At 59.4% G+C, this 21,149-nt stretch overlaps 2 protein-coding genes across 6 annotated transcripts; both read right to left on the reverse strand.

The window, feature by feature from the left end:
- Positions 1–720: 720 nt before the first annotated feature.
- Positions 721–7,977, reverse strand: SERPINF2 (serpin family F member 2). 2 transcript variants are annotated; one of them, XM_087890801.1, is made up of 9 exons: positions 7,838–7,977; positions 7,302–7,386; positions 6,856–6,912; positions 5,000–5,357; positions 4,440–4,583; positions 3,311–3,514; positions 3,003–3,145; positions 2,167–2,371; positions 721–1,734 (listed from the first exon to the last, which is right to left on the reverse strand). In XM_087890801.1, the coding sequence occupies exons 2-9, from the start codon at positions 7,365–7,367 to the stop codon at positions 1,397–1,399; spliced, it is 1,515 nt and encodes a 504-aa protein (XP_087746927.1). In that variant the 5' UTR covers positions 7,368–7,386; positions 7,838–7,977; the 3' UTR covers positions 721–1,396. The 2 variants fall into 2 exon arrangements, with proteins under 2 accessions (XP_087746927.1, XP_087746922.1); XM_087890796.1 differs by lacking the exon at positions 7,838–7,977 and adding an exon at positions 7,748–7,828.
- A 1,372-nt stretch (positions 7,978–9,349) lies between these two features.
- Positions 9,350–20,871, reverse strand: WDR81 (WD repeat domain 81). 4 transcript variants are annotated; one of them, XM_034424469.3, is made up of 11 exons: positions 20,632–20,871; positions 16,609–20,153; positions 16,162–16,269; positions 15,865–16,055; positions 14,411–14,601; positions 14,029–14,188; positions 13,594–13,696; positions 12,696–13,376; positions 11,318–11,463; positions 10,980–11,159; positions 9,350–10,406 (listed from the first exon to the last, which is right to left on the reverse strand). In XM_034424469.3, exons 2-11 carry the CDS (start codon positions 20,123–20,125, stop codon positions 10,086–10,088), a joined length of 5,598 nt encoding a protein of 1,865 aa, XP_034280360.1. In that variant the 5' UTR covers positions 20,126–20,153; positions 20,632–20,871; the 3' UTR covers positions 9,350–10,085. The 4 variants fall into 4 exon arrangements, with proteins under 4 accessions (XP_034280360.1, XP_034280361.1, XP_034280359.1 ...); XM_034424470.3 differs by having other exon boundaries at positions 20,607–20,689; XM_034424468.3 differs by having other exon boundaries at positions 20,410–20,680.
- Positions 20,872–21,149: the final 278 nt, after the last annotated feature.

Genomic DNA, 21,149 nt, shown 5'->3' on the forward strand with positions numbered 1-21,149 from the left:
GCCAAGGCTGGACACCCCTGGTCTGGATGTTGGATCCCATCCAGAGAAGATTAAGAGCCTGACTGCAGGTTCATTGCCTCAGAAATAGAGGTGCCTCTGCAGGTGGAATTTCCTATTCATGATGGAAGATTTTTTTCCTCCGAGTTTCCCTAAAGCTCCTGAGCTGCTGGTCCCCACCGGGCATTCTGAGAGGAAGGAAGGAAGGAACTAAGTTGATTTGGCAGCTGGGCTGGAAAACCTCCAGTCCCTTCTGGCTCTTGTGCTCCGTGGAGACTGGACCCTCTGGCCATCACCCCCTTCTGCTGACTGCGAGCAATCCTCTGTTTACAACCGTTTAGTGACCATTCAAAGTTACAATGGCACTGAGAACAGTGACCAATAACCGTTTTCCACGTGGTCACGGGATCAGACACTTGGCAACTGACTCATATTTATGACGGTTGCGGTGTGCCGGGGTCACGTGATCCCTTTTTGCAACCTTCTGGCAAGCAAAATCAATGGGAAACCCAGATTCACTTAAGAACCGTGTGACTAACTTAAGAACTTCAGGGATTCACTTAACAATGGTGCCCAGAAAGGTTGTAAAATGGGGCAAAACTCACTTAACGACTGTCTTGCTTAGTAATGGAAATGTTGGGCTCAGTTGTTGTAAGTCAAGGACTCCCCTTGTTTGAGAGGTCTGCCTGGCTCTGATGCCAGAGAAGGAAGGATACGAAGGCATTCCGATATTTGCAGTTTTATTTTGCATTATTTCCTTTACAATTCTCAATGCTGAATCTTCCTCTCTTCGTCTCAGCTTTAGCTATGTGATCGTGCATCTTATCCGCGCTTATAATTTTAGAAGCATGAAGAGAAAGGACAATTTTGAATTGGGTTATGATCTCGGAGGCTCTTAAGATAGCCCGGTTAATAGTCTGTATTACAACGTCACAGGGTTGTTGCGTCATTGCCATCCTATCCTTTTTAAGACAGGGCATCTGAAACAACAGGCGGCAGTTGGGGGGGGTGGTTTCGAAGGGGGACAGCCCTGTGTACAACGTGGACTGAGTAGGGGCTTCTTGGGCAGGGAGGGGTTCGCTCTGACTAAATGCAGGTGAGGCATCCAGCCTGATGCCAAGGAAACCATAGAGGGGGGAGGGAAATCAAAGGGGGAGGGGGCTGCCAGGCCAGATGGGGAGCCCAGGCGTCTGGCAAGCTGAGGTACCGGATCACACTCCAGGACCCAGTAGTGGCCAAGGGAGGCCCACCACCTCAGTTTCAAGATTGGGATGGGATCCACCCCCTTCTTGAGACACCAACTGGGAGGGTGAGCCCGCTTTGGGTGGGCAGCCATTGGGAGGGGTCTTCTGGAAGGCCGGACTGTCTGGAACCCGGGGGGGGGCAGCTCTGTGGCCCTTCAGGGCTTCCAGAGGTGAAGCTTGTGATCAACAGGCAGGACTTTCTTCTCATTGAGGTGGTCCTGGCCAGTCTTCTCCCGGGCAGCTCCAGGGCTGGGATTCCGGACGGTGCCCAGGAAGAGGGGGATGCCCGTGATGTCCTCTGTGATCATGAAGATGAAGGGCTGGTCAAGGGAGAAAGCCGAGATGGAGCGGAAGGCGATCACGCTGGTGGCCGCTGCCGCCTGCACTCCGGCCTCGGCCAGCTCCAGGGCGGCTCGGTGCTGGATGCTGGAGACCACCAGGGGTCCCTCGGTGATGTGGCGGAGGTCTGGGGCAGAAAAGAGCTCTCCGAGACCTGGAGGGGAGAGAGGAAACCAGAACTGAAGTGGCAGCAGACACTTTCCCAACACTGAATGGGGGTTTTGCCCCTCAGGCTCTGCTGCTGGGCTGGGCAGCCTGTCAGGAGTGGTTCCCCTGCCTCTTGCAGCTTCTCCAGGCTGGAGAGACCCAAATGGGGCTTCACCTGCAGAGCCTGTCTGCTCATTTTCTTTTGGGTAGAGTGCTTGGAGTGAGGAGGAGGAGGAAGTTCTGGGTGGACAGGCAAAATAACGCATTGTAAGCCGCCCTGAGTCTCCGGAGAAGGGTGGCATATAAATTAAAAAGCAAAAAGCAAAAAAAAAAGCAAAAAAAAAAAAAAGAAACTGTCCTCAACAGCAACAACACGAAGAAGCTTGGGCCGGGGTGGGGGTGTTGCATGCCTCCCACCCCCTGTCTGGGAGTCTCTCACCTAACCGAGTTAAGGCCCCACTGAGGTCCACGTGGTCCTCTAAGTGCAGCTTCGGCATCTTCACCATGGTGGACCTCTCCTTGGGGAACATCTCCAGGTCGAGCTGGAGGACCTCAGACAGAACCTGAGAGAAGTTCTTCCGCAGGTGGAGGCTGGGGACGATGGCCACGAAGGAGGTGTTGCCCTTAAAGGGAAACTTGGCAACCTGGAGGAAAGAGTGGAGGGGGGTCCGAGAAGGGCAAGACCCTCGAGCGTGAGGCTGGCACAATCATGGGAGCCTGTGGGGTGGCCTCTTCCCTTCTCGCAAGAACCACACGGTGCCTCCCCTCAACCTCTGAGGCCTCCGGGCAGGGCAAGAAAACAGCACCCGGTGTAATGGCTGCCATTCTGTTAAGCGACAGATCGCAAACTGGCAGCCTGACATCAGTAATGGGGGGAGAGAGCAGTGGGGGACAGGGAGGGGAAGCGAAACCAAGCAGACCATCCCTGGGAAGTACCAGCCGTCTCAAGGTCACACCAAACATTTTTTAACACCTAATTGGACGGTGACTGATAACTGAGTCTTCGGAGAAAGGCGGCATACAAATTGAACAAATAAAACAACAACAACAACAACAACAACAAAAAACCAGGGGATTGGCTGGGAACAAGGGAAAGTTAACTATCTTTTGCATGTGAAAATTTCAGATTCAGCTTTGCTTCTTCTGTAACCACTTTGGCTTTATAGTAAAGTATACTTTTGGCTAATCGTGGGCCAGGAGTTTTTCTTTCCTAACTGACCAAGTTGGGGCAGTGGATATTTGGGGGGTGTCCCTCCTCGCCCACCCATCCTCTACCTCGGCCTCCAAGGACTCTGTTCTGAACCAGCTGAGGGGGAAGTCCCGCTCCTTCATCATCTCCACAGAGACCGCAGATTCCTCGTCCAGGTGGAACAGACTGGGTTCCGTCAGGAGTGGGTTGAACTTGGTCTTCCAGAACCCTGGTCCACAACAGAGAGGACATCAGGGGGCAAAAGGCCGTCAATCTTTCCTTCCACCAAGCTGGTCTTTTCACCCTCAGAACTGAAGGACTTTGGCTTCCAATCCTGCTTGGAAGAAGTCACCCAAGGTGGCTTCCCAAACCCCCAGCCGGGCAGGAGACTCACCTCGGAAGTAGACTGCGTTGAGAAGGACCATCACAACATTGGGAGGCAGCTCGGTGAGCATGGTGGAGATCTGCCCATTGGTGGCTTCTTCCACCCATCTGTTGATGGCCTCCAGGTCAGCCTGGCTGTTCCCAGAAAGCAGGGCCGGCTTTGCTCCATAGAATCTCTGGGATGCCTCCAGGAACTTCTCTTTGATCGGGAAGCCTGGGAAGGGGGAGGCACGGGAACCAGGCCCAGAAAGGGGAGGGTGTCTCAACACCCCCACCCCCAACTCCTGGAGAGGAGGCTACGATGCCCGGTCCCCTGGCCCCGAATGGGCTGAGGGCCCTGCCTGACTCTAAGGGGGGGGGGGGTTTGTTGTGCTGGAGTAGCATTTATTTGTGTATAAATAAACTTTGCTTATATAGCCACATGTCAAATAATGTTGCTTCTTCAGCAGAAAGATTTTTAAAAGAGAAATACGGTGGCTTCTCCCGAGAACTGCATTCCTGGGATCCTGGCCACGTCATGCACTGAAGGAGAGCAAGCCGCCATTTTGAATTTGAGGGGTTTAAAGCATGTAAAAGCCTTCAAAATCTAGAAGGAATCCCGGGGTCAGAGAACAGGGCCGATCCCCTGAGGAGGGAAAGCCATTCCTTTGTGTTCTGAGACTTGTGTGGTCCTCCCCCCTCCCCCCCCAATTTAAATTTAGTAACTGCGTATAGCAATAGAAACGGCCAGGCAGATGAAGTGCTATTTCTTGCAAAAAGCCTGAAGTGCCCCAATGCCAGCCGAGGCAGCCTGGCACCAAAAGAGGCACCTGGAATTTCATCTGCTGGCATCCTGGGCAGATGGGCAAAAGGAGGTGTGTATGCCCCGGGCCCTCTCGCTGCCCTCTAGGGCCATCTTGTCAAGGCCATCAACCCCCCCCCCTTCCCCAACCTGCTCTCCTTCTGGAGCAAACATTGCAAGGGAAAAGATTGTAAAACTTCCTCTCCTCAGAAGCCCCTCCCTCTCCTCTGGGGAAAAGCCTCTAAAGGGAGAGGGGCATCCTGGCTGCCCTCCGCCACCCCGTCTCTCTCTCTCTCAAACACAGAAACACAGGCAGAAATGGCTGCCCACCTCTTGCCCACGAGGGGGGGGGGCTCACCTTTCTCCAGGAAGAGGCGGCCAGCTATGCTGAGGGCTGTCCGGTGGAGGTGCTGGGTGACCCCCCGCAGCGCCTGGTGGAGGCAAGGCACGGACTCCATGTGCAGGACCTCCAGGAGGTGCCTCTGGGTCTGGTTGGCAGCCCCTGAAACGAGCCAGGCTCACTTTGGGCCAGGGAAGCAGTGGCTGAAGGAGTCTGGGGGTGGGGGAGCAGCCCTTAGGAGCCCACCTGCCCTCCCCCGGGTGAGCTCCTTGGACCAGAGGGGGCGGTGGTCTCAGCGCAGTGGGGCTGCAGGGCATCCCCCCCCCATTCATTCCTGGGAGTCTTTCCATGGATCGAGGCCTTTCATTCTCCTCCTTTGGGTCCAGCAGGGCCGTCTCTGCATTGGTGGCAACTGGAGTTCAGCAGAACAAATGGGACAGCTGGGAATAGTGAGAGGAGGAGGAGGCGGCCAACTGCCCCTCTGCAGGATGCTCTTCCCTAAGGGGCGCTTCCCAGAACCCGGGGGGGGGTCATCAGCCTCCCCCCTCCAAGAAGGGTTGTCTCCTGGGCGGTGTTACCTAGAGCCAGGTGGGCGAGGGCCAGGCTGATGCTGAGGGGCGAGAGGATGGAGTTGCCCCTGTTGTCGTCCGTTTCAATCTCCTGCAGAAGGTCCACCCCCAGGGCCCTCATGGCCGAGGCAATCTGGCTCACACTTCCGGAAAGGGCCCAGTCCTGGCAGCCTTCCTCCTCCTCTCCCTCAAGAGAATTTGGGAGGCCCCCCAGCTCTTTTGACCCACCCGGAACCATCTCCCCCTGGCCAGCAGCTTCATCTGGAAAGGGGAGAGACAACTTTGTGGGGTCCTGAACGGCTCCTTGGGCTTCTGTTCCCGCCTGTGGCAGCTGATCATCTTCGGATGGGACCTCCACAGTATGGACCTGCAAGGGGGGGGGGAGTCGGAGAGAGAAAAGAATCTCCTGGCAGGAGCCCTGGGTTCAGAGCAGCTCCTGTGTCAGTTGTCACAATCTCTGCCGTTGCTCCGTGCCCTGGAGAGCCCCAACCGCCTCTTTCCAGATGGACCCTGAAGGTCTGGAAGTCGGACTCTCTGAGCTTGGTTGCTTTCTGGCAAACGTTTCATTGCCCAACTAGGTAACCTCATCAGTGCTGGAAGGGAGTGTGGTTTGCTCTGTGTTGCTATACAAGTGTCAGTGTTGGCGGTTGTGTCTTGGCAGTTGTTCAAGTTTAGTTTGATTCTTTGAGTTGGCAGCTCCTTGACTGGGGAATTGTTTACTTCTTGATTGCAGGTCTTTTGTTAATCTTTCTGGTAATCTTGGCTCATCTGGGTGGGCAGATCCCCTCACCAGTGATCAACACCCTTCAAGGGGAAGACCTGACTAAAGCAGCCCTCCGTGCAGCCGGCCTCAAAGGAGATACACAGATGGATCCGGCCCCGTAGAAGGGATCGGACCAGAATAGAGCTGGAAGGGACCTTGGAAGTCTTCTAGCCCAAGCCCCCTTACTCAAGCAGGAGACCCTAGACCAGGGGTGTCAAACTTGCGGCCCACGGACCGGATGTGTCACGTGCTGACCACGCCCACACCCGGTTTAGCGGAGGGGGAAAGAGTCACAATACATCACATGATGCCGCTGTGACGACACGAGTTTGACACCCCTGCCCTATGCCATTTCAGGCAAATGGCTGTCCAGTCTTTTCTTAAAATCCTCCAGTGATGGAGCACCCACAACTTCTGGAGTCAAGCCCTTCCACTGGCTATCATGTCCCCCCCAGTGCTTTTCTCTAGACTAGCCAGACCCAATTCTTGCAACCGTTCTTCATGTTTTAGTCTCCAGGCCTTTAATCCTTCTAGCTGCTCTTCCTTGATCCCAGCTCCATGGCTGCATGTCTTCACCCCAGCCTGCTTCCAAGATCCTCTGCCTGGACCGGCAGCCGCAGACTTTGGGACTTTGCCTGCCCAGCTGAAGGAGGACGTCCATGGCCTGGTCTTGGCCTACAAAGGGACCCCCCCTTGCCCGCCAGAGCACAAAAGCCCCTCCCCCCATTTCCTCTCCCAGCTGCCCTTTGCACTTGGGAGGAGTTTCACCTTTGCTTCCAGGGCCGACTCATTCTCCTGTGCCAGGCCTGCTTTTTCCTGCTTCTGCCCCTTCTCTGGACTAAGAGCTGCCCAGCCCCAGCTTCCTTCCCAAGTGGGTCTCCCTGCGAGACCCTCACACATGCCTGCTAGCCAGAGCTGAGCGAAGCTCCCCGACTTCCTGGCCCTCGATGCTGAGCTGTCAAGTTTTGCCCCCTCGCTGACCTCAGTGGGTCCTTGCAGGTTGGGGAAGCAGGATTTGAACCTGCTTCATCAGTTACGCGTACACAGACACACAGGCAACCCAAGTACCCTCCCTCCCCCACAGAGCAGCCTCCCTCCTTACCAGCAGTGTGTTTCTCTGGGCACCTCCATCCCAGCCCACATCGGGAACAAAAGTGGCCTGGAAGAAAAGCCCACGGTGAGCCACGGCTTCTTGCCACCCACTTTGGCTCTACTTCTGCAGGAGGCGGCATGAAAAAATGGGATACGGAGAGTGGCAAAGCCGCTTTAGGAAGAGACTCACTCTCACCGGGGGGGGGGGGCACACCAACACTGTAAATGGAAGAATGCTGCCCACGTACCCCTCGGTCACCGGCCTGACCACGACAGCCCTTGGGAGGGAGATCACAGGGGTTCCTTAGTGTGGCGACAGGCTCGGCTACGGTAGCCACACATGCCTTCTTTCCAGGAGGGGCCAGGCTTCGATTCCAGACCTCGGGCAGGGGTGTACTTCCTCATGGCGATTCCCCGCACGGAAGGATTATCAGAGGGGAGCAGGCTGCAACTCACCTGGTCTTGCCCAGCACACAGAGCAGGCAGGCAGGCGGCCAGCAATATCCAGAGCAGCAGAACCATCCGGAAGCGGAGGAGGGGGCTGCGGGAGGGAAAAGGCTGCACTGACCTGGTGCTCCTTGGGGTCCCAGGGTGGCAAACTGAGGAGCCTGTTCCCCCCACTTCTTTTTGCTTTGGGATCAGCCCTGGCACCAAGTGGCACTGGCTGCAACTAGCCTGGTTGGGGAATGGGCTTCTTTTTCAGCCCTTTCTCCCCCTCTGAAGTTGGGGAGGAAGTGCCACATTTCCTGGGGGGGGGGAAGTACCCCCCACTCAGATCCGTCACCAAAACCCAGGAAACGGAGCAACTTCCACACTGCCAAAAAAGGCCACCGGTGGTCCAGCCCAAGGATGGCAGAATCCCTGCCCTCCCACCCCCAGTTCACCCTCTTGCTGCCCCCTACTTCATCTCCTTCCTTGAGCGGCTTTTCCCCACAGCTCTGCTGCAGCCCCTCTCTAGCCCTGAAAGGGGGCGGGAGAGGCCCCAGACTAACCAGGAAGCAGCAGCAATGCCTGCGCTTCAAATTCTTCCCCCTGGCAGACAAATATTGACTTTCGGTATCCAGTTAAACATTTGTTCAGAATCTTAGGTCCAGGGAGCAATGCAACCCCCCCACCAAGTCCCTCCCCCTTTGACCGGAGAGGGGGGAGGAGACAGGCATCAGACCTGGACCCTAGAGGAAGCACCCTCTCTGGGGAGGGGAAGGTGGCCCAGCCCCCCACCTGCTCTTGCCAGTTTAGCCCCTCATGAGCCCTTCTGAACAAATGGGGAGAAATCACACTTCTGCCTAATGGCCCTCACTCTCCCACTCCTCACTCCAGGCAACCACTGCACAACACCCGCAGCCTGCCCCGCTCTTCTAGGGCAGGTGAGCCCTGCTCCTTCTCTCTTGGCCAGGGGCTCCAGGCTGCCCTGCAGGAGCTCCAGCTGGCCATGATCATTGCTGGGGCACTCAGGCGGTATCTGTCCCCCTCCCCCTTTCAGCAACAGACAAGAGCACCTTGGCTAACTCCCTCTGGTCATCAGGGGGTCTGGAGGAAGCTCTTAAAGTAAAAATAGGGCAGCTCGGAAGACCCTCCCCCTACTATGCTTTACCAAGAGTGGACGGGGAGGGGGTTCAGGGGGGGCTTTGAGAAGGCAGGATCAGGCCCACTCAGGAGTAAAACATCTCTTAAAAGCCAACCACTTCAATCCCCAAGGAAGGGAAGGTCAGGAGACCCACACAATTTCCCTGTCGGACTCTGTGTCCAGCAAGTACGGGGGGGGGGGGGGGGGCTCTTCCTGCTTGGCAGGATTAAATCGCGAACAGGCAGTCCTTGATTTACAGTAAGCGGGAGCAGAATTTCTGCCGTTAAGCAAGGCAGTTGTTAAGTGAGTTGTGCCCTATTTTACAACCTTTTTTGCCAGGCTGTTAAGCAAATCCCAGCAGCTACCATAAATAAATTGTGCGGTCATGAAAGGGATCCAGGTTCACCACTGACTTTGTCGCAAACAGAGTGACCCCGTGAGCCTCGGACGCGGCAGAGCTGCTGGAAACGCCGATTGCTGAAGGGACCGAACTCTGACCAGGTGACCCTGGGGCTGCTGCTGCCGCGGTCACTCTTCTCCCATCCCTTGTAACTTCAGGACCAGAGCTGGAATCAGGGCCAGGCTGACCTCCCCATAGCAGGCCCACAGCGAGCCCCTTCTCCACAGGGTCTCTGGAGCACCCAAAGGCAGCAGGGAAAAGGCGGGTCAGCCAGGCCACCGGATCCTCAAATCAGATTCCCAGTTGGGGGTGGGGGGGAGGCTGCTTCAGCAAAGCGTCTTCCTTTACCGCACTTTTGCCGTTTCTGGCTTCTGCCTTATCCTTGCCATTTGGAGGGGGGAGGTGGTGGTTTTGGGTGAAAAGAGGGGAGGGCAGAGAGGCAGCAGCTCTGCCATTTCTCTGTTCCCTGCTTTTTCCTCAACTGAGATGAGGGGGGGGCTTCCCCACCTCCTCAGCAAAAAGTCATTGAGTCGCAGCTTCTCAGGATGTTTATTTATTGCAAATTGTTCAATCAACACTGAGAACACCCCCCCTTTCCCCCCCCAGTTCCAGGGAACAGAGGGAAAGTGCTCGACTTCAAGGGGTGTGGGTGTGGGTGTGTGTGGGTGGGTGTCGTGGGGAGAGAACTAAATGCATTTCTAGCACACCTTCCGGGTGGAACTGATATCCCCACAGACCGAAAAGTTCAGACAGTGTCCAGCCAAGGAGTTTTTGGGGAGGAAGGTTGGGTGATGTGGCGGGGGCTCCTTGGAAAAGAAAGAGCTTTGTGGCCAAGCAAGGAGTGGGAGGGGGGGCTTCCAATTCTTGGCCAACAACGGGAAGAGTTGGAGGGGGCAATCACACCTTCCTGCCCAGAAGCCCCTTCCCCAAAGGGTGAATGAGGGGAGAGAGCAGCACAGCGTGACATTCCTGCCCCACCCCCATAGGGCCATAGGATCTGCTGCTATTCCCTGCCTCCTGCTAGCCTCCAGGTTAGGGGATAAGGGCGCGACACACACCCAGACCCACACCCACCCACCCACCCAGGCATCTGTGGGCATCTCTGCCAGTCCACAGGAAGCATCAGGCACATACGGTGATGGGGAACACTTGGTGTTTCTCGGGCTGCCCTGCAGCAGGATTATGGGGGGAGGGTCGTCCCCAACCTTCCGTTCTTGCCCCCCCAGGGCTGTTGGCCAGCCACAACTGTCCCTGTCTGCTTCAGAAGCAAGGGCTATGCCAGCAGCCGGACAGTGCCATTGTCCGAACCCAGCAGCAGGTGGCATTTGGTGGGAAGGAGGGCCAAGCTGGTGAGGGTCCCTCGGAAGTTCTCGGAGCTCAGCTTGGTGGTGCTGGGGGCTGAGGGACCCTGGAAGGCGTAGACGCTGATTTTGTTGGCCACTGTGCCGGCCACCACCTCATTGCCGTAGAGGTCAAAGGTGTGGATGGGCTCCGAGGCCAATTTGTACATCTGCAGGGGCTTCGGCTCCAGGTCTTTCCAGATGGTCAGTGAGTGGTCAGAGGAGGAGCTGATCAGCATGTTGCCCTCTGTGGCCTACCAGGGAGAGGAAAGCAGCAAGTAAGCCTTGATCCAGCGGTGGGAGGGCTCGGGAGTGGTGCGACAGCCCTCATCCACCACCCTTCTTTGCCCCTTCCCAGGATGGAAATAAGGGTGGGAGCCTGCTAGTGGGCAGTGCCCGCACCCAATTGCCCAGTGCTGAGACCAGAGGGCCGCAGCCTCCTTGGGGCCCCTGCTATTCCGCCCAAAGAACAAACCCCATCTACTCAGTCCAGGGGAGACTGCCAGCACCTTTGCCAAATGATGCCAGGGCAAAAGGGTGCGACCAGCTTCAAAAGCCCCAGCGTGAAGTGCCACCAGCACTTACAGGGCTCCCAAAGGCTCTGCTTCCACTCAAGCATCTGGCCAAGCCAGGCAGCCTCCTCGTTCCCCACACAGCCTGGATGCTGAGCAACCCCAAAATCGGGCAGGCTGCTGGGTCTCCTGGTAGCCCCTCCAGCTGTTGGGCGCAGCACAGGAGCAGGAACCAGGACAGAGCCTGGAAGATGCCTGGGGCCACTGGGGCCTTCACCCAGCCACGCATTGAACCCTGCAAGCCCAGCCTCTCACCTTGACCTGCAGGATGTCTCCCTCGTGGGCTGACCAAGCCTTCTGGATCAGGCCCGTTCGGGTGTCCAGAAGGACCATGAAGCCAGAGGAGAAGCCGGCTGCCACGCTGCGCCCGCTAGGACTGACAGCCAGGCAGCGGATGAGTCCGGCGTTGGGTCCGCTGGCCAGCCGGAATTCCTGCTACAGAGCCCAGAGAGCGGAGAGACGTCAGAGGACAATGGGTCACCGCTCCCATGAAGATCCCTTCACTGCCCAGGAAAAGCAGAGCAAAACCCTTGCCCGCCCCCCGCCTCCAGCCACTCCCCCCCCCCACCCCAAGCCGTAGTTCCAGGCGCTACCTGCCAGCCTGGCTTCCGGTGGTCGATGAAGCGAAGCACCGAGTCTGCGCTGGCGATGCTGATGCTGCCATAAGGGGGCGGCATAGGGCAGAGGGCCGTGATGGGGGCCTTGGAGTCCAGCGCTTCAAAGCTACGCACCCCTTTGCCTGCAGAAGAGACCCGGCTAAGCTATGCCCTCCCTCCAAGAGGGAAGGGGCTGCACAGGCCTTAGGGGAAGGGGCCGTGCCCAGGAAGCACTGGAGGGGATTGAGGAGGCCCTCCCCAATGCCCTGACCACACCGAAGACGTGTGAAGCAGTCTCCAGGTTCCTTCCAAATGGTCTTTCTCTAAAAAAAAACATTTGGCTCTTTCTCCGCACATGAAAGTACATTCTGGCATTCTGCCAATGGACCCCCCCCCCCGCAATCCCCGAGCCCGTCTCCTGCATCCATGTGCTTAAAGCAACCTTATGCTTGGCTTGCATGCTTCACTACCACACGGTGACCCTCTGCCATGAACTCTGGGGAGGGGGCAGTGGTGAAATCTGAACCGGTTTACTACCGGTTCGCTGGCTGCGCATCTGCAGTGTGCACCACGCACCAACTGCGAGATGCATGCGCACAGTGCACGTCAAAAGGAGGCATGCGGTAAGTAGAACAGCACCCGAGGGAGGGTGATCAGCTGTGGCGGGCAATCTTTTTTTTTTACTTTTAAAAGCATTGCTTTTAAAAGTTAAAAAAAAAGCCTCTGACGATTGCGCTGCTCAGCTGGGATCGTCAGAGCCTTTTAAAAGCATTTTTTCTACAACCTCTTTGGCCGAAGAGGTTGTAGAAAAAATGCTTTTAAAAGTAAAAAAAAAAAAAAAAGCCTCTGATGATCGCGTGACTCAGCTGGGCATGGTGGGGGGAGCGCGCAGGGATTTTTGCTGCCGGTTCTCCGAACCACCTGCTGCCATCACTACCAGATCAGGCGATCCGGTCCGAACCAGGAGAATTTCACCGCCAGAAGGGGGGAGGGCAGGGGGATGCTTGAAGGTGGGAAGCCCAAGTACTCCAGGTCTGACAGCAACTTTGTCCTTGCAGTTGACAGGACCCCCCCTGCCAAACACCTTACGGGGAACTCTTTCCCTGGCCAGGGCCTTTAGAGGGGGATGGGAGTACCCCATTGGGGGCTCTTTTCCTCCAGCTCAGGTGAGGAGGGGGTTTCTCCATTCAAGGAGGAGTCAATGAATCAATGCCCCAGGAGGGGAGGCAGACCCTGCAGCATTGAGCCTCAGGGAGACCCTCTGCCAGGGACTGACCATGATGGACAGTTCCCTAGCCCAAGCCCCTTGGGGTCCATCCACGTCATTTGCTTGTGGTGAGGGAGGTGGCCAGAGACTGGGGGGGGGGACGCCTACCAGTGGGGGTGTCCCAGATGTGGATGGTGCCGTCACAGCTGACCACATGCTGCGGGGCCTCCAGCAGGCCGACATAGAAGACGGACTTCTTGTGCCGGTCGTAGATCAGCCGGGGCTCAGTCTCGTGGGTGCCGTCCCCCCGGTTGTAGAGGGACCAGAGGCGCACAGTCTTGTCCTTGCTGCCGCTCAGGAAGAAGTCCTCTCCGCTCAAGGGGGCCAGGCACTTGACGGCGCCCCCGTGGCCCCCAAAACTCTGCAGCTTGATCTGATGGAAGTGGAAGGGGGCGTCGTGTTGCCCGACCCCGATCTCGTACTGCCAGTAAGCCAGCCAGTTGCCCAGGAGGAGGCGGGCGCTGGGCCGCAGCTCCTGCTTCAGCGTCTCCCCCTCCTGGCCTCCCAGCTTGGGGCAGAGGCCGCCCCTGGCCCCGCTCAAGAGCTCCTGCTGGGCTTCAGAGGGCACCTGGATGCGGTTGCCCACCAGCACGCCCCCGAAGGTGCCCGATCGTGGGTCCTCGGGCAGGGTGGAGGAGGGCTCGGCTCCCAGCACTTCCTGCTCCGAGGGGGCCTGGCCTGGCCCAGTGGTTGCCTGCCTTTCAGATGAGGGACTGGCCTGCTCCAGGTAAAGGCTGGCCAGCTGCCTGACCAAGGCGTGGTTGGGCACGATCACGTGGAAGGCGTCACCTGCCGGGAGGGGAGAAAACAATTGAGTAAGAGGAGAGTTTTGCTCCCAGAGCAAAGGAGCCCAACATGGGGGGAAGGGGGGGAGGGATTATTGCAAAAAAACCCTGAGAAGATTCCTGCAGCCTGACTGATGGAGAAGTCCATCCTCCTTTTATTGCAGGGCGCAGGACAGAAGAGGAGCAGGAACAGGGGGAGGAGGGGGGAACAGGGGTCTCACCTAGCAGACAAGAGAAGGGCACAAAGGCAACATAGGCCATTTCTGGGCTGAAAACTTTCTGGAGTTCCAGAAGAGCTGAGGGGTCCGGAGACGGCGGCTGTCCCTGCAAAAAAGAGACCTCCTTTGTCACACCTGCAGGGAGGCTGAAAGAGAAGGAAAGGGCCGGCCACTCGCCCATCGCCTCCTTAGCCCAGGGGCCCTTGTGGGAGACTTTCCTGGCACAGAAGGGCCACAGCTCATTCCTGAAGCTGCTGCTGCTGTCCAGCCACGCCATTAAGACTGGACAGCTGCCAGGAGCCCCTTTGACCACCCCAGCAGGATCCCAGAGGCATATTGGAGGGGAAGACCTAGGGTGGGCACTGAGCATCCCTGTGCCCCCTTCAGCCGTGGCCTCCCCCATCAAGGACCCTCCGCTCCCCAGGGGCACAGACTCACGGACTCCAAGGGCAGCGAGGAGAAGCTCCCGAAGAAGTCCCGGAGGGTGTCACGCAGATGCTGCTGAGCCATCTCGGGTCCGATCCGTAAACAAACCAGCACCATCAGGCGGATGGTTTTGAGGCACAAGACGACACGGCCCTGGACCCCACTGGGGAAACTGGAGGGAAGAGACCCTCAGCACCCACCGCTCTGCCCAGCCTGCCTCCCCAATTCCCCCTCAGCCGCCACATGGGAATCACAGGCATCGTTGGGGGGGGGACTGGCTGTGCTTGTTCCAGCTGCCCCTCCGAGGGGAGCCCTTGCTGCACAGGGGTGCCGAAGGGAGAGGCTGGCGTTGCTCTGGCCTTAGCCATTCTGCCTCCCTCCTGGCCAGGCGCACCTGAGGGTGGGCGAGGTGAGGAAGCCCAGAAGTGGAAGCAGGACCTCCTGGCTGATCCTGGGCAGGATGTCCATCAGGGTGCTGTCTGACAGGTAGACCACGATCTTCTGGCCGAGCGCCACAGCTGCCAAGAGCCCAGCTTCCTTGCGGCTGTTCAGGCGGCTAGCTGCCGTCCCACTGCCAGGAGCAACCTGAAGGGAAAGGCTGCTGATGGGCAGGCAAAGGAGCCCCACCTGCAGGGCCCCCAACAACTGCTGAGCAGAAGGCACCCTCGGCCGACCCGTGGGCTGCGGCAGAGGTGCCACAACAGCATTTCCAACTATGACAAAATGGGGAGGCTAAGGGTTTGGGGAGGGGGCCACAGTCCAGCCCATGGCAGGGAGGGATAGGAGCTCAGGACCCATTTTCTCCAGGAACAGATTCTCACAGGTCAACGCCAAGGGTCAGAAAGGGGGAGATTTCATGCACTGGACAGGCTGGCATTTTCCTTAACAGACGGCAGGAAATGAGAAACTCTCTCCGGACAGGCTGACAAGTCAGGTAAGGGGGGAGGGCGGAGGGAGCAGAACGGCAAGACCATTAGATGGGCTGGGGTAGAAGAGTCAGCTGGGGGTCCCCCGTTTCCAACAGGCTCGTTTGTGACTCAGATGATGGCAGGAAAGTTACTGACTAAAAATGAAGGCAACATGAAATGGGAGAGGGGGAGTAGCTAGTATTCTATGTGGCATAAATTAAGTGCTCGCCTGAGGCTTCCACAACCTGCCCCCTCTCCGTACCACCTTCAGTCAGTGGGTTTTAAGAGGAGACCCAGACCCAGAAACAGGCAGAGGGTTTCTGGGGGAGGAGGAAACGCTTGGTTAAGACTCGCCCAGGAAGTGGCCCCTCCCACAATGGAGGGGGTGTGTCCTGCTTCTGCCTCCGGTGGAAGAGCAGAAATAAAAATGAGGAACTGCATGATGGAACCAAAAGCAGAACAGCCACTAACAGGCCTCCCTCCTTTGCAAAATGGCTCAGTCCAGGGAGCTGCAGCTGACAAGATGGTTCTTTGCCTTGGCGGAGGGCGGGGGGCGGGGGGGCTCATCCCCTGGCCTGCAGGAGCCCTTCACCAGGACGAAGGCTGCTGTGCAAGAAAACCCGGCCTGGCTAAGGGCAGCCTTTGGATGCTGATGGATGGCCAGCCCACCATCCTTCGGCTTGGAGGGCAGGAACCCTCCAAGAAATGTCCTCTGCTCGTCCAGCTGCCTGATGTCCACATCTGCCCCTCAGTCTCTCCTTGCAGCCCAGGCACCAAACTCGGGGTGGGATTTTTAACCAAAGGAAAGGGGGCTACGGATCTCCCACTGATAACACCTGCAGTCCTGCAGACGTGCCCAGTACTGCCAACATTATCTGTGTATCCGGGTGGGGGCAATGAGAGTTAAGAGGAGGGCCGGGGCAGAAGGTGGAAGACTGACCAGGTAGCTGATGTAGGGCAGGTAGAGGTAGGTGAGGACCGGCTCCCCGTAGAGGTGTGCTATGTGGGCCAGGCAGGTGAGCACCGGCTCCGAGACCATGTCGCCTGCCACGGGCTGCCTCTGCTCCAGGTTCCCAGGGCTTGGAGGGCCACTCTCTTCGGCCCCAGCTACGAACTGCTGCCTGCTTGCACCTGGGGGGAGCAGGAGTGTTGCCTGGGTGATGGGAGGGAGGCATCCCGAGCCTTGCCAGCCATACCACATTGCCACCCCCACTCCTGTCCCAGCAGAGAAGCCTACCCAGATAGCAGGAGGCCAGCAGCCGGAGGAGGTTCCTGGCGACGTACCGGCAGGCGGTGGTGGGGCCCAGCTTGGCTGACAGCCACCGCACCATCTTGCAGGCTGTGTCTGCAGAGAAGAGGGCAGATAAACTGCAGGTCCGCCACACCCAAAGCTCACAGCCACGCTGGCTCTTCTGCTCAGCTTCCGTACCCGTCCCTGGGACACGCCAGGACAAGCAGAGCCTTCAGCTGCTATGTTGGAGCTTCGGGGCACCCCCTACCCCATGGTCCCCCCCTCCTAGATTCTGACCCCCACTGGGTGGAGCGCTCCTGCTCTTCAAGCCAGCAAAGGGGAAACCCTGAGCTGCAACAACCTGCTCCGTAGATCAATGCCCAGCAAGCTCAAACACCCACCACCAGAACTCTTCACAGGGCACATCTCCGTTATGTTGAGCGGACAACTCACCTAGCAGGATACTCTGCTCTTTGTCCACATCCTGGTCTAGCAGATCTTGCTGGCTTTCCCCAGCCTCTGTCTGCCCATCTTCCTCAGCCAGAGTGGGCTCCGCAGAGTGGCCCGCAGCCCCTGAGAGGACCGGCTCTTCTGTGGCCAAAGCAGCCTCCTTGCGGCCTTCTTCCCCATCCTCCTCTTCTTCCTCCTCCTCCTCCACCTCCTCCTCCTCCTCACTGTGCTTCAGGTCCTGGCTGCTGTCCAGGCACTGGAGGCCGGAGGCTTTATCCTGTGGCTCCTCCCCCAGCAGCCCGTCGTTTGCACCACCCTTGTCGCTCAGCTGGCCCAGGCTCAGGGCCTCGGCTAGGTAGAGGCCATTCGGAAGCTCCTCGCTCTCCGGCAGGTAGGCCTGGTCATGCAAGCTGATGCCAGACATGTAGTTCATCAGCTCCAGGCCAGCGTCCCCCTTGGCCTCCTCCCCAAAGGACCGAGATGCCGGGCTGCTCCTGCCGCTCTCCTCACCGTCCTCCTCCGCTGTGCTCAGCAGCAAAGCCTTGTTCTCCTGGAAGGAGCCCTCTGCACCCCCCAGCACCTGCAGGATGTGAGGCAGCAGGTGGGTGAGGAAGGGCTGCAGCCCCAGCCGGGCCATCAGCTGGGCCACGAAGCAGTCCGTGTAGAGGTAGAAGCGGCCGTGGAGGCCCCGGGGGCTCTCATAGGCGCCGATTAGGAGCTTGAGCAGATACTTGTTGGTATTCTTGGGGCCCAGGGCTCTGGCGATGGGCTCAAAGAGGTACCAGGCGGCGTGGACAGCTGTCCTCTGTTCGGACAGCAGGCCCAGGACGAAGGGCAGCAGGATCTCCAGGCCTTCAGGAGTGATGCCACTCAGCACCCCATCCAGCTGCTGCCACAGCTGGAAGACCAGCTCCCGGCCCTGCCCCTCATCCCCGGCCTCCTGGGAGAGGTAGGTCAGGATGAACCTGTGCAGGGCAGGGAAGTACGGCGGGAAGGGCAGGACCCCGCTGTAGGGGCTTAGTAGCTGCGAGGGGCATGGCGGAGGCAGGCCCTGCCAGATGGGCTTGTAGGCGAAGAGCTGGGGGCCCCTGCTGTCCTGCTCCTCTCCGAGAAGCTGGGGGTCAGGAACCTTCAGCCGCAGCAGCACCTCCAGCAGATGCTGGAGTGGAGGGGGGACCTCCTTGGGGTGAAGCCAGCAAAGCCTCCGGACAGCCTGGAAGCGCTCCTGAAGAGGCGCCATCGGCTTGGAGGTGCGCAGCTTGGGGGCAAAGAGGATCTCGCCCACTAGCACGCCCAGCACCTGCATGTCCCTCTGAAAAAGGTCCGAGAGCGCCACCGGGAACCGCAAGGGGGGATGCTCCAGCCGGCCCACTGCCCCGTGCACAGCCTTCAACAGGAAAGCATCCAGCTTCTCCAGCTCCTCCAAGGCCTGAAGCAGCTTGTGGCCCTCTGGGAGGACCAGCTTCTCCTCCGCCCCTTCACCCTGGAAGAGAGTGGCAGGGGCCTTGGTCCTCCAGCCAAGAGGCCTGCTGTCCACAGGGAAGCCAGGACCCTGGGCAGGAGGACCGGGCGGCTCCAAGCCTCTGCTGGGCGCCGGGGCAGATTCCAGGGCCTCTGCTCCCTGCTCCACCTCCTCTCCCAGGTTCAGCCCAAACTGGCTTTCGCAGGTGGCTGCATCGATGATCAGCCCAGCGGCCGCCTGGCTCCACTTGGGGGTCTCCACCACTCGTGTCTCCTGGACTGGGGGGATGAGGGGTCGGGTGAAGAGAGGGGCTTCCGCAGGCAGAAGGGTGGCTCCCACCAGCCGCCGGGGGTGGGGTTGATCGAAGAGCTGCACGACTCCGTAGCTGGTGAGGTGGGTGTGGTTGTCTACCAGATGCAGGCAGACGTTCTTCTCCTTGACTGCCTCCTTACCCAGCAGCTTGTAGCCAAAGGTAAGGTCGATCCAGTGGTGCAGGTCCCTAGAGACTTCCGGGCTCTCTAGCAGGGCCCGGTGGGCAGCAACAAACTCTTCGCAGGAGCCGTACCAGGGCGGCACCTCCAGATCTGGCATATCAGGGTGGATGGACTTGAAGATGGTGGGGTCCGAGTAGAACTCAGGGATGCACTCGTCAGGGGTCCAAGCCTGCATGCGCTCCAGGTTGGCCGGGTATTCATTGGGCTCCCACTGGGACCGGACGTGGGCGCACAGCACCGCCTTGGGTGTCCGCCGGGCCGTGTACACGTAATAGGTGATGTCAGAGAGGACGTCCGAGATGTGATGAGGCACATGGGGCTGCTCCCCACTCAGGCTGCTTCCCCCCACCACAAAGGCCTGCTTGGTCATCTCATAGGTGAAGTCCAGCTGCTTGTCCCCCTTGTTCAGGCGGAACTTGGACTTCCGCAAGTCCCGAAATTGGCCTCCTCGGGTGGTGAAGTCCATCACCCAAGGGAGCACAGGATGATAGTTGGGGTCCCTCGGGCGCCGCCCCGCCAATCGGTTCAGGTGCATGAGGTAGTCAAAGTTGCTGAGGCGGCCATGCACCCAGTCCAGCACCCGATCCCCAAGATCTGGCAGGGATCCTGCCCCTTCTGCAGCAGCGGGATCCCTGGTCCCCTGGCCCTCTGCTGATGCCTGGTCTGGAGTGCTGGAGGCTACTGCCACGGCTCCTCCCTGCCCAGCCTCCTCCCTGCCCAGCTGCTCGTACCCTTGAAGTGGGACCCTGAGCTGGGCACACAGCTTCTCGTCCACAGCCACGTCCTCCAACGAGAAGGTGCCACATGCCAGGCCTGCCTCGTGGCAGGCCTGCATGGCCAGCAACACCTGGAAGAGGATGAAGAGCAGTTTGGCGTGGCTGTTCGTCAGCTTGGCGGGGCTGAAGGTGATGAGGTCACGCAGGGAGTACCAGACGTACGGGAAGACCAGGAAGAGCATCTCTGAGGACTCCACCAGGGCCTCCGCCTGCAGGACGCTGGAGAAGTGTGGGGGCACATGGCTTGGGGCGTCCTCCTCTTTAGCAGGAGATGAACCAGAGGGCGTCCTTCTCACACGGACCAGTGGGCAGCAGTAGAGCTTCTGCAGGGCTGCCCGGAGCCCCTCCAGGGCCTGGACAGAGGCTGGGGCTGCGGCTGGGTAGTAGCGCTGGACGTATGAGCGGTGGGCTTGGTTCCATAGATTCCTACAGTTCTGGGAAGCCACGCTGCGCATGAACTCGTGAAGGGTCTCTGGGGCCCCTGCGGGATCTTTCTGCGTGTTGGCACTTGCAGTCAACTGGTAGCGCAGCCAAAGTTTCTGCAGTCCGTGGATTTCCACTCGGGTCCAGCCAGTGGGCAGCTTCTGAACCGAGTGCTGGAGAAAGGCGTGGATCTCCAGCTCACTGAGGCCTTCAGGCTGCGGGCACAGAATAGGCAGCACCCCCTGCTCCTTTAGGCTCGCCAGCCATTTTAGGGGCACGAGAGCGACAACGTGGGAGCCCCTGAGCAGCAGCTGACTGCGGGCGATGCCCAAGTCTTTCTCCACCTGCGCCAGGAGGGGATCCATTCTGGAGACGGCAGCGCCTCACCATTCCCTGCAGAGGCAAAGACCCCGGGTCACACAGGAACCAACTCGGGGAAGCAGAAACGGGCAAGGCAGCGGCAGTTCCTACTCCCCCTCTCTCCTGTGGCTGGCAGTTGCAGTTCGGCAGCCCCCCCCCCCGCCCAGTATTTGCGGCCCTGCATTTGCCCTCCTCTGTCCCCACCAGAAGCCTTCAAGGGGGCCACCCCTGCCCCGCATCCCGGGGGCCTCCGCTCCCGGCCTCCTCTCGCGCTCAGCCGCCTCCAAACCTGGATTCCCGGGAACCCCGTCCTTGCGCCCGTGGCCGCGCCGAAACGGCCTCCGAGCCGGCTAGCGGAAGGGGCGTCCGGCCTGGCCGCGGACTCTCCGGAGTGCACGAGGCGAAGGCGCCGGCCGGACAGCGGCGGCTCCCGGCACAGCGCAGCGGGCCAGGGAAGCGGGGCGAGGGGGGCGCGAGGGGACCCACCTCTCCCGTCGGAGCCGGGACTCACCCGCAGCGCGCAGCAGCCCCGCCTCCCGCCATGTTGGATCAGCTGATGCGCGAGTCACGTGGCGCCGCTGCTCGGGAAAGACACAAAGTCCACGTGGCCGCCGCGTCGGGGCTCCCCCCCCCAGCACTTCTCAGAAAAGACGGCTCTCCCTTCCCTCTCCGGACCCCGGGCGGTTCCCCGCCTCCTGCAGGTGCGGGCCGGGTGGGGGGGGTCTTTTGCGGCCCCAGCGCCTCCTCGGGTCCCCGGCCTGGGCGCTCGACGGCCCCAAGCGGCCCGGCTGTGGGGACGGGGAGCGGGGTCCAGCAGGGGGCGCCTGCAGCGGACTCGCCCAACGCGGAAAGAGGGCGGCGAGGGGCGCTTTTGCCTTTGTTCGGTTTCTATAGGGGCGGCCGATTTAGGGGGGTCCGGTGCAGCCCCGTCGGGAGGGGAGAGTCAGTAACCGGGCAGCCTCCCTGGTCGCTTCGTGGCCAAACCACGAAGCTGCCTTGCATCGCTCTGCCTGTCGAGCAGCACCTGCC

Source organism: Pantherophis guttatus, chromosome 1 (genome assembly GCF_059756535.1).
Source record: "Pantherophis guttatus breed Tessera chromosome 1, ASM5975653v1, whole genome shotgun sequence".
Lineage (NCBI taxonomy): Eukaryota > Metazoa > Chordata > Lepidosauria > Squamata > Colubridae > Pantherophis > Pantherophis guttatus.

What these genes read in the sequence shown, in the direction of transcription:
- SERPINF2 (XM_087890796.1), bottom strand. An exon ending in CCGCCTCTTCCTGGAGAAAG is followed by an intron (nt 3,515 to 4,439) that starts GTGAGCCCCCCC and finishes CCCCCTTCCCAG; the next exon opens with GCTTCCCGATCAAAGAGAAG. An exon ending in TGGGGCCTTAACTCGGTTAG is followed by an intron (nt 1,735 to 2,166) that starts GTGAGAGACTCC and finishes TCTCCCCTCCAG; the next exon opens with GTCTCGGAGAGCTCTTTTCT.
- WDR81 (XM_087890771.1), bottom strand. Translation starts at nt 20,125, where the DNA reads ATGGATCCCCTCCTGGCGCAGGTGGAGAAAGACTTGGGCATCGCCCGC. An exon ending in GCCCTTCTCTTGTCTGCTAG is followed by an intron (nt 13,377 to 13,593) that starts GTGAGACCCCTG and finishes CCCTCCCGGCAG; the next exon opens with GTGACGCCTTCCACGTGATC. An exon ending in ACCGGAAGCCAGGCTGGCAG is followed by an intron (nt 11,160 to 11,317) that starts GTAGCGCCTGGA and finishes TGGGCTCTGTAG; the next exon opens with CAGGAATTCCGGCTGGCCAG.